Raw genomic sequence first — 12744 nt, 5'->3', positions numbered from 1 at the left:
TTATTACTATTTTTGACGGAATGACCGCCGGAGAATTATATGAAAAAATTAAATGTCATAAGTATTCAAATAAAAACCATAATTGCATGCGACGTCCATGGCAGACAGGTTTTTATTCCAAAGATGGATTGATCAATGGTCATTTTTGTAGATGCTTAATGTCCTTTAGTCGAATCATTTTTTGTTTTATTTTTTAAAGATTTGAAACGCTCTGTCACTCTGGAATCCAGTCTTTAAGATTTAGTTGCTTGTTTCAAGATTCAGTTGCTTATGTGTTTTTTTATTCCTTACTCCAAGTTTGGTTTTGGTAGCCTGAATCTCAAATGCACATAACCGAAATCTGGGACAAAATATATTCGTAAATTTGTTTCTTTTTGGCTCTTAAAATTTTTTTTAACCCTTGTATGTTTTTCAAATTATCAGGAATTTAGAAAGATTATTTTTACTTTGATCAATAAAGTTAGATGATGCCTTTCAAGCTTTGAAGCATTTAAATAAAAAAAAAGTTTATTTCCAACTGAAAGTAATTTTGTTCCAATTCTTTAAGAATGACCCCTGAATCGCAGAGGCTATTTAACTAGAACAAATAGCTCTTTTGAAAGTACTGAAAAAAAAACTTGCAACCCTTCCCCCGGGGACTGTGGGGGTTAAGTCATCATTCAAGACATAGTTAGTATATTATTCGATTATGCTGAACAAAATTGGTTATCTAAAAATTTTGATCAGGCGACTTTTGAAAAAAAATGAGCGTGGGAGGGGGCCTACTTGCCCTCCAATTTTTTGGTCACTTAAAAATGGCACTAGAACACTTAATTTCCGTTAGAATGAGCCCTCTCGTGATACCCTAGGACCACTGGGTCGATACGATCACCCCTGGGAAAAAAAAAACAAACAAATAAACACGCTTCCGTGATCTTTCTTCTGGCAAAAATTACAAATTCTATATTTTTACAGATAGGAGCTTGAAACCTCTACTGTGGGGTTCTTTGATGCGCTGAATCTGATGGTGTGATTTTCATTAAGATTCTATGCCTTTCAGGGGGTGTTTCCCTTTTGTTCGAAAATAAGGCAAATTTTCTCAGGCTCGTAACTTTTGATGGGTAAAACTAAACTTGATTAAACCTATATATTTGAAATCAGCATAAAAATGTGATTCTTTTGACGTATCTATTGGTCTCAATATTTGTAGAGTTTCGTTTACTTTTGAGCCGGGTCGCTCCTTAATTATAGTTCGTTACCACGAGCTGTTTGATAAAAACAACATTTTAGTTATAAAGCCTTTTGATTACGTGGGAAGATCTTTCCATGGAAGATGTTTCCTTGGGTCAAGGGACATTTCTATAAAGGGAGGCCGGATTTCCCAGCATTATTTAAAAAACGATCAGAAATTAAATAGAAAAAACAAGTTTTTTCAACAGAAAGTAAGGAGCAACATTAAAACTTAAAACGAACATAAATTATTACGTATATGAGGGGGTTTGCCCCCTAGTCAATACCTCGCTCTTTAAACTAAGGTTTTTTTAGTACTTTCAAAAGAGCTATCTATTCTAATTAAACGGCCTTTGTGACTCAGGGATTTGTGATTCGAACACAATTCGAAGTTTGGCGTAAAGAGCGAGGCATTGACTAGGGGGTGAACCCCCTCATATAGGTAATAATTTCTGTTCGTTTTAAGTTTTAATGTTGCTCCTTACTCTCTTTTGAAAAAAATTGTCTTTTTTATTTAATCGCCCTAAAGGTCAATTTTTTTCGCTTATCAAAGATTTTGACTTAAATGGCTATCTAGAAATTCGACTCGACGCAATGTGAAGGTAAGGGGGGCAGGAGACCCAAAGGTAGTACAATGTGGGTACCCTTTACTATATTTTGTTGGTTATGAACGCCAATCGAACTAAACAATTTGGTACTGGTGCATTATGCGGGCGCCGCGAATAAGTCAAGTTTGGTTAATGCTAATGAAATAAAATAGGATGAATATATAATTTTTTAGAAACAAATTTGGGCTATATATTTGCACAGTAGGAGTGGGGATGGGGGTAAAGCATAGCATATATTAAACACGTAACCTAACCTAGGTACCTTTCTCCCTCCTAAACCCAAATAAACAATGGTCTAAATATTTAGAAACCACGCTTTGCCATCAATTTATCTAGCAAATCACCCGTTGTCTGCTAATGAAATAGCAGTTGGAAGGGTTTCGTGACTGGTTTCTTTGATGCGGTATATAGCGATGCCCGCGTAATGCACCAGTACCAACAATTTCTGTAAATTGACCCTTTTGGCCCATTTTCATACCGAAGCATTCGAGTATACGCATTATATCAAATATTGAGGCACTTCGCTCTTTGTTAAGTCAACGTGTGTTCGATCACTTCATGAATACGAAAGGTCACTTTTCCGTTCTGACAAAAAAAAGATAAAATACATGGTTCCACTGTCTTAATTTCTTGTAAATTAAACGGAAAAAACATTTTATTTTCGTTGATAAGATCATTCTGTGTATTCCTCAAATCCTAAGCGGTTTCTTTGTACGGTTTTTGGTGGCGATAACGGTTTAAGCGACAGACAATTTTACCCTTTCAAGGATTTCAATCCAGATTAATATCACTTCTGCGCTTGGCCGTTTCTTTTGTAACTTTGCCGAAATTCACAACTGATATGGTGTGTTTGGAATAAAATACCATTTATATTTATTTAATTAAACAAAAATAAAATGTTGTGGGAACTCTTGAATTAATAATGAAAAATAGGACATCCTCGAAATGTTCTATAATGTAGTGCTTCCATAATTTTTAACTTTCAAATAATTTATCTGTTTTTGGAAATAAATTCTTGCATATGAGACTAGATTAAATGGCAACTAATTCTGTAGTATGGCTAAAAACGCATAAAATAGTTAAACGGCAAAAATATACATTAAATTAAACATATGTTTTTGAAATTAATATAAAAAAAAGTGAGGGGTTCAATCAATCATGTTCAGTCATTTTATTATTCACATATACATGTATATATTTGGCATAGGCCCATCGGGAGACAAGCTTGAAAAAATAGGCCTAGACAAAGATAAAATAACAAATAACACGAAAGTACAAAGATAAACACGACGGCAAAGCCATGCAATAACACGACAGTAATAAGAAAGTAGCAGCTAGCCACGTATCCATAAAAAAAAATATATAAAAAAAGAGTCAATATTATTAAAGATAAATTAATACTATAAGATAGTCGATAGGCCCACATTAACCCAGAGCCACAGAACCATAGACACAACTTTATCTTATTAAATATACACTAAATTAAAGATAATCTTGATCTAAATTAAATTTAAGATTCCTTTTTATTAAATGGATAGAAGAAAATTTATCATAAGGTCCTCGCAACCAAACTCCCTAACTGGACAATTTTATGAATGACTAATGAAGTGTTGGTTTTCCAGCTGAAACAGACTCAACGAACCAAGACGTTTTGACTTGTGGAAGTTGTCAGAAAGATTTTCCATTAGGTGACATTCTAAGTTTTATTCAACACAAAGTTCAGAACTGCAACCAAAGACACCCCGAGGGTCGTCAACTTCATAATGATAGCGGTGGCTCACCTCCCCCATTAAGTACAACAATGAGTTCCCCCCATAAGGGAACGACACCGTCTTCAACACCACCTTTGGGACCTTTTTCACCAAGTGAAAGCGATCGTGTAGATGAAAATGACAATAAAAAAGAGATGAAAAGTCCAGTTAGTCGGACAACTGTAAAGGATGTCGAAGTCAACACAGCTCATTCAGGTGAGAGAGAAAAAAAAAGAGAAATATAAAGAGAGAGAGAGAAATATATGTAACCTAAAGCAGCTAATGCTAAAAACTAGAAAAAACAATTATTGTGACTTTTCTTAACGAATGTTAAAGGGATTGGAAGGGGGGGGGGCTATACAAATTGTACTTTACTAGGTTGCAGCTACAACTGCAGCCACGATGAGCATAACAGCCGTAATTTAAGGCGGTATGTGATCGACTATTTGAATAAAGAGTCTTTCAACTTTAGATTTTTGAAATATTTAGAAAAATCGAGACAAAATTTGGTCTCTGAATATGTCATGAATAAACGAAACTATATTATAATACTAAAAATGCCTATTTCTTATGAACATTAATAACCAGACCTTGTTATCATTGTCCGGGTTGTCATTTGACCTTTTCTATATTGTCTAGCTTTTTTCTTGGGAAGAATCCAGCCCCTATAATAATCATGATATTTAAAGGTGCTCTTCAGGGCCAAACCTATAAATAAAATGTTCCTCGGGGTTTTATTTCCATCCCTTAGAAATTAGAAAGACTTTATAGAATCAAAAAGGAAGTAGTGATCGCATACTTGAACTTGGTCAAACGTAGGATGAAGAGCCACGGCCTCCTCCACAACTATATGTCTGTAATACATTTTTGGATAATATTTTTGGATAATAATCCTACATTTATGTATTTATAAACCCTTCGTCTACATTCGGATAATAACCATACATTTTTGGATAATACAAGATTTTTGGATAATAACCCTACAGATTTTGAGACCATTTTGGAAACCCTTCCGTTTTGGAAACAGTCTGAACGGATTGATTGACATCGCGGGCAGCTAAAAAGGGATTTATTTCAGGGGAAGTGTCCACATTTCAAGGGATAGTGTATTTTTCAAAACGGTAAAACTTCAGGAACAAATCAATAAGATTTTCAAATAGGGATAGATCCTTTTATTAGACAGTGTAACAAAAATATAAGACAAAGACTCTAAGTATTTCGATGACACAGTTTTATGACACACAAGTGTGTCATCTGATAACACAGATGACAAACTTTGTCTTATATTTTTGTTTCACTGTCTAATAAAAGGACCTATCCCTATTTGCAATTCTTATTGATTTCGTCATAGAAAAGGCAGTGTGGCCATGGAGAAAAATAGTAACTTCAGGAACTTAAGGTGGTTGTGCCAACTTCAATCCCCTCGTCAGTGCCTAATAGCCTTATAAATACAGAGCTGAATTTTTGGTAGAAATGGTACTAAAATAAAAACTGCTTTGTACCCCATCAAAATAAAAACACATTTCATGCAATGTGTCTTAGGTGTAGATAATCTGTTTCGATTTTGAACAGCCAACCTTTATAATCGTCCTTGTTGGTTTATTTCTTCCACCGCATTCTGTCGCTATATGTCATTCCATATCTGTCTCATAAATTTAACCCGTTAGTCCATGTGCTTTCTGGCAAAGTTTTCGGTTTACAAAGGGGGGAAATGTCTTCGTACATGGTCTTCTCGTTTAGGGAACAAAAAACATTCTAAAAGGATGGTCTCCAGACACAGCGGCAAGGGTCATCTTAGAGTAGTGTTGGACAAAAGATAACAGACATTCAGACGGCTATTCAGAGTTTCCATTAGGACTTTATTCTTGTTAGAATGATATTTTTGATTTTAACTTTATGCAATTTTAAATTTGGGCGTGAAAAACCTTAATTTCAAACAGTTTTAAGGAGAATACGGCCGTTATGAATGTCAAAATGACATAGATATGCAATATAGACTCTAGAGAATATGGAAATTCTTTTTAAGACGATATTTTGATTTTCTGACAAAGAGCAGATAATATTTTAACCAGCTATAATCATTCTTTTTTATTGTAGAAAATATTTGCGACAGCGCTGACAAAAATATTTTTTAAGTTAACAAATTTGACTGTATTGCTATATTAGTGTTTTTTTTTATGCTTGTTAAAAGATGGACTTATTTTGGCAAAAGTAAACACTCTTTCAGCTAGTTTTAGTCATTTTTTAAAAGGAAATTTTACGACTATCCTGACAATTTAATTTCATAGATTAAAAATTTGATTACATGGCCCTCAAATTGTTTTCTACAAGTGGAAGACAGTCCTGTACCAAGAACTGGGGCTGGATGAAGGGGAGGGGGTGTCAATAACTAAAAAAAAATTTCTCCCCTATTCCGTTTCTTCCACTTTTCTTAACTTTTTAGTTTTTTCGTGGACGAGAATTTTTCTAAGAAAAACCATTTACACAATATTGAAACTTCACAGTTAGTAGATACTTGCACATATAGTATATGTGTTCATAAATTTTTGCTTAAACTGCTTGGTAAACGTGTCTTGGTAGCTTTTGTTTCTCAAGTATCCACATGGATTTTATAAAGCATGTGTCCTGAAGACTGATTACTTTGGCATCACATTTTTGTATCTCTTCAGTATCACATGTCTTTTTTTTATGAAATTTTGTTGAATATTCCGACCTCACGGCTAGGAATTTCAAATTGGGATGTCCATCTTAGGGGATATTAGTGTTTCCCCTTTCAATGTAACAGCTTGCTCTCGAAATATTTGACTTCAATGCACGATTTTAATATTGAGCTTTTGAAGGTTAGACAGATATCATACAGACGTGCTACATAGGACATAATTCAATTATCATGTCAGAACAGAATTTTAAGATATAGAGATTTTTTAAAGCTGACAGTAGAAAAAACAACCACCTAGGAATTCCTAGAAACGAATAATTTGGGTGCTATCTAAGGACAGTGAAAATAAAACAAATATAAGTATATATATAATATATATATATATATATATATATATATATATATATATATATATATATATATATATATACATATTTATATATATATATACAGCTTCACAGCCAGGCCCCGGCAATCGGCACGCGGCAGGCTTCTTTGTATGGATTCTTACTGTCGCTTGTCTTCTAACCACAGAGAATTTGTTGTCTTTTCATAGATATTTGATTATTAAACCAAGTCCGATTTCTAACAACGATATCTACTAAGCTTCAAACTTTTGGTTTTCATTTTTAAGATTTTTGAATTGTTTTAATCCCTTCTTAAAATATATGTAAATATTTTTGCAACTACCAGTTTGTTGCTGTTTGCGCAATTTAATGTTTTTTTCATACTGTGCCTATTCAAAGATATTTGATTATTAAAGCAAGTCCAATTTCTAACAACGATTTCTAATAAACCTGAAAATTATTGTTCTCTTTTTTAAGCTTTTTGAACTGTTTTAATCCCTTGTTAAAATATATATAAATATTTTTGCAACTACCAGTTTGTTGCTGTTTGCGCAATTTAATGTTTTTTTCATACTGTGCCTATTCAAAAATATTTGATTACTAACAGCAAGTCCAATTTCTAACAACGATTTCTATTAAGCTTCAAACTTTTGGTTTTCTTTTTTAAGATTTTGGAATTGTTGTAATCTCTTGTTAAAATATATACAATTATTTTGCAATTACCAGTTTTTTGTTCTTTAGGCAATTTAATGTCTTTTCATACTGAACTCTATTCAAAGATTTTTCATTATTACAGCAAGTCCGATTTCTAACAACAATTTGTACTAAGCTTCAAACTTTTGGTTTTCTTTTTTAAGATTTTGAAATTGTTGTAATCCCTTGTCAAAATATATACAAATATTTTTGCAATAACCAGTTTTTGGCTCTTTAAGTATGTGACAACGTCATTGCAATACTGATGTATGTGAAAATGACGTCAATCACATAAATAGTTGTTTTTTCCCCAAAATTAAGGCTCTTAACGAATTTTCCAAGCTTTTGATCTATCTAAATCATTTTTTAGGCCAGAATATACCAGGATGCCGTTTTTCCCAAATAAATATGGAGCTGTTTTCGATAAAATATGCATACATACATAAATAAATAAATATACAATTATTGCTCGTTTATAAAGATAGTATATATATATATATATATATATATATATATATATATATATATATATATATATATATATATATATATATATATATATATATATATATATACAATTCCAAAATCTTAAAAAAGAAAACCAAAAGTTTGAAGCTTAATAGAAATCGTTGTTAGAAATTGGACTTGCTGTTAGTAATCAAATATTTTTGAATAGGCACAGTATGAAAAAAACATTAAATTGCGCAAACAGCAACAAACTGGTAGTTGCAAAAATATTTATATATATTTTAACAAGGGATTAAAACAATTCAAAAATCTTAAAAATTAAAACCAAAAGTTTGAAGCTTAATAGAAATCGTTGTTAGAAATTGGAGTTGCTTTAGTAATCAAATATTTTTGAATAGGCACAGTATGAAAAAAACATTAAATTGCGCAAACAGCAACAAACTGGTAGTTGCAAAAATATTTAAATATATTTTAAGAAGGGATTAAAACAATTCAAAAATCTTAAAAATGAAAACCAAAAGTTTGAAGCTTAGTAGATATCGTTGTTAGAAATCGGACTTGGTTTAATAATCAAATATCTTTGAAAAGACAGCCAACTATCTGTGGTTAGAAGACAAGCGACAGTGAGAAGCCATACATAGAAGCCTGCCGCGTTTGTTATTTTTGTAAAATATGCATACATACATAAATAAATAAATATACAATTATTGCTCGTTTATAAAGATAGTATATATATATATATATATATATATATATATATATATATATATATATATATATATATATATATATATATATATATATATATATATATATATATATATATATATATATATATATATATATATATATATATATATATATATATATATATATATATATATATATATATATATATATATATATATATATATATATATATATATATATATATATATATATATATATATATATATATATATGTATATATATATATATATATATATATATATATATATATATGTATATATATATATATATATATATATATAGTAGTAGTATGTATATATATATATATATATATATATATATATATATATATATATATATATATATATATATATATATATATATATGTATATATATATAGAATAAATATTAACATATAATAAAAAATAGAAAATATAAAAGAAAAAATTACCAAGGACAGCGAAAATAAAATGTAACTGTTTGATATGATTAACCGAAAACTTACACAACAGATTATGCAAAATCAGGAATTCAGTTTTGACGAGACTAAACGAAAAAAAAAAATTCAATTGAAAGTAAGGAACAGCATTAAACTTAAAGCGAACAGAACTTATTATGTGTATGAGGGGGTCGCCCCCTCGTCAACACCTTACTCTTTACGTTAAAGTTTTTTTAGTACATTTAAAAGAACTATTTATTCTAACTAAACGACCTTTGTGATTCAGGAGTCATTCTTAAAGAATTTGGACAACATTCTTAAAGAGGGGGTGACCCGCCTCATAGACGTAATAATTTTTTTCAATTTAAGTTTTAATGTTGCTCCTTACTTTCAATTCAAAAAATTTGTTTTTTTATTTAATTCAAGATTGTTTTTTTAAAGAATGCTGGAAAATCCGGCTCACCCTCCATGGAGCATTCCCTTCACCCATGAAAAATTCCTCCATGGAAATATCCCCCACGTACCCCCCCCACCATAAAAGTTCCCCCTGAAAACGTCTATATACTTCCCAATAACCAATACTATATGGAAACGATGGACAAAGTTCATAACTTTCAGTCCTTCCCCCGGGGACTGTGGGGGGTTAAGTCATCTTCCAAGACATAGTTTTTAGATTTTTCGACTATGCTGAACTTGATCGGATGACTTTGGGGAAAAATGAGCGTGGGAGGGGGGCTATCTGCCCTCCAATATTTTTGGTCACTTAAAAAGGGGACTAGAACTTTTGATTTCCGATCAAATGAGCCCTCTCCCGATCTTCTACGATCACTGGTTCGATCACACCTGGAAAAAAAAATTATACACGCATCCATCATCTTTCTTGAAACCTGCACAGTAGGTCTCTCTGGTATGCACAATGTGATGGAGTGATTTTCATTAAGATCACTTGATGTTTTGGCGGTGTTCCCCTTTTTAAAAATTCGGGCAAATTTTCTCAGCCTCATAACTTTCGATGGGTTCCATTAAATTTGATAAATTTTATATATTTTGAGTAAGCATCGAAATTCGATTCTTTTGATATATCTATTGTTATCAAGACTCTGTTTCTTAGAGTTTCGGTTACTATTAAGCTGCATCACTCCTTACTTACAGTTAGTTACCACAAACTATTTCAAAGACCTTCGGATACAGTTTTTGTTAGTAGAGGGTGCCAAATTAAAAAATAGAAACGCTGGCGAACAATCAGCAAAAATATAAGCTAATATGGAATTAAGCAGCTTAAGAAGTTGTAACTATTATTTGGGTTGTCTTTGGGAATAAACAGATTTTTAGTGCTTCAATTTTTGGCGAAAAGCGTTGACAAATTTAACTAATTAGTTTTGTTTTCACAGTTCAACATCGCAACAATAACAAAAATGTGAGGTTACTTCAAAACCTTCATTATTTTGAAAAAAAAAGTTTATATAGAACCTTAAAAGATAGCTATTTTGGGGTCAGATATGGTTCCAGGGGCAGAAAAAATGTTTTGTTTTGATATTCAGGGTACTTTAAGCCGTGAATGCAATGCACGTGGCAAGAAATCACTCTTTTCAACGAAATGGAAATTACAACCGGGTATTTTATATCGGAAGTTATTCGGCCCAATAGTAATCGAAACTAAAAAAAAATATTAACAATAGATATATAAAAGACTTGAATTTTTATGCTGATTCCAAATATAAAAGTTTGATGTTGCCCATCAATAGCTATGAGCCTTAGAAAATTTTTCTTGATTTTAGAAAAAGCGGGAAAACAACCCCCAGAAATAAAGCGATCTTAATGAAAATCCCACCGTCACATTCAACATATCACAGAACCCTGGTGTACAGGTTTCAGGTTCTTATCTACAAAGTATGGATTTTTTTTTTTTTTTTTGTCAGAAGAAAGATCACGGATGTGTTTGTTTTGTTATTTTTCCATGGCTGATTGGATCGAACCAAAGGTTCTAGAATATCGAGGGATGGCTTATTGGAATGGACATCATATGCTCTAGTGCCCTTTTTTAAGTGACCAAAAATATTGAAGAACAATTAACCCCCTCCCACGCCCCCTTTTCTGTCCGATCACCTACGATCACAAAGATATCCGATCACAATTTTCAGATAGCCGTTTGATTCAACACAGTTGAAAGGTCCAACTCCTATGTCTTTGGGAATTACATGACCCCCAACAATCCCTGGGAAAAGGGCTCTAAATTACGCAATTTTCTCGTTGTTTAAATATAGTAGGCCTATTTGTTATTGGGAAATATATTTCATTTTTTTGGGTGAGAAATTTTCTGCGGGGGGATTTTCAACGGGGGAATTTTCTAAGAGGAGGAGACTTTGCAGGAGGCATTTTGCAGAGGAAATTTTTATACGAAGAGGGGGTATGGGGGTTTCCTAGAATGATTTGAAAATAGTCAGAACTTAAATAAAAAACACAATTTTTTTTTCAATTGGAAGTAAGGACAAAACTAAAACTTCAATCCAACAGAAATTATTTATTATATAAGGGGACTGCCCCTTCCTCAAACCTCGTTCTTTACACTAAAGCTTGACTTTTTGTCACAATTCTTTAAGAAAGACTGCTTAAGCACAAGGGCTGTTGAATTTGAGTGAGAAGTGATTTGAAGAACTTTATGACTTTAGCGTAAAGAGTGAGGGTTGAGGAAGGCGTAGCCCCCCATAAACGGAATGATTTCTGTTCTTTTTGAGTTTTAATGTTGCTTCTTACTTTTAGTCGAAGAAACTTGTTTTTCTTTATATTTAATTCGTCTAAGCTATGGAGTGATAGCAAAATTATTGTCTTTCGTTGATAAATTAAAACGGTAAGAGAGTAGAAAAGAAAACAAACACAAATTTGTCATGCCATTTTTACAAATGGCTTTAAGCCATTTTTGTTCTGGGCTTGATATATTCAGCCAGGTTTGGGACACTTGCTGCTGCGGCTGAACTACCTTTCTGCCTTTTACAAATTGGAACAATTATTTTACAAAATTTGAACAAAATTGGTCTTATTCGGCTCGTGAAGTTGCTCATAAGCCTTTAGGACCTCATATGTCTTTTCTTTGAACAGAAAATGACCTATGAATGAGCCTGGAGTTTTCTCCTCTGTTCGTTAAGCTTTATTTACAAATGCGGCTTATATTTACTTCTTGCTAGGCAAAGTAGGAAAATCTTTACATAAGACATTAAATTTATAAAGAAAAGAAATTGAATAAATCAAATGCTTTTAATCAATATTGATGCATTGTTCATATAAATAGTAATGTTAGTTAAACATCCTTCAGCCTTTATAAAGTTAGCGTTTGTATTTGCACTTTACTCATACAGAATATATTTTAAGTGTCTTTACGTTTAAATCCAAAAATGGCGAGGGTTTCCGGAATAAATTTCAATTCATAAATTAGAAATAAATTTCAATATGAACTCTCAATCTAAATTCGTTAGTACTTTTCAGTAATCCTTTTCAGTAGGGCAATTATAATTCTTTCTTCTTTTTTTTTTGATGTTATGACAAACAAAAACACACGGCCCGAAATAAAAGTTGTTTTCGGTTAAGCACAAAATACTTTCTGTTCTTTATAAGGCATTGGGAGCGTTAGTCCTACTCCAGTTTATGATAGTTTCCACTCGTTTTAAGTTTGACTTGATCATCTAATGTAATTTCAGCTCGTAACGGGCTTTATTTATTTATTCGTGATGGTTTATGTTCGTTTTAAGCTTGAATTATTATTTAACTGTATTTCTGATCGTCTTTTGTTTAATGTAGCTCTTTACTTTTCTTTGAAAATTTATTTTTGATAAAAATTTTGTTTAAG

At 31.8% G+C, this 12744-nt stretch overlaps 1 protein-coding gene across 2 annotated transcripts in view; it reads left to right on the top strand.

Moving 5' to 3' along the window:
* The window catches only part of LOC148950201 (B-cell lymphoma/leukemia 11B-like), a 52499-nt gene that overhangs the window by 25822 nt on the left and 13933 nt on the right, over positions 1–12744 (top strand). The window contains exon 2 of one of the 2 annotated variants that reach the window (XM_089091505.1): positions 3440–3784. The exons of the other annotated variant lie outside the window; for it this stretch is intronic. Coding sequence (XP_088947631.1) covers positions 3440–3784 — 345 coding nt within the window. The remainder of the gene's footprint in view (positions 1–3439; positions 3785–12744) is intronic. 2 annotated transcript variants of the gene reach the window in all.

Source organism: Artemia sp. Qi Xiang Cuo, chromosome 7 (assembly GCF_049724085.1).
Source record: "Artemia sp. Qi Xiang Cuo chromosome 7, ASM4972408v1, whole genome shotgun sequence".
In the NCBI taxonomy this organism is placed as follows: Eukaryota; Metazoa; Arthropoda; class Branchiopoda; order Anostraca; family Artemiidae; genus Artemia; species Artemia sp. Qi Xiang Cuo.
This window is presented reverse-complemented; position numbering and strand designations above follow the sequence as displayed.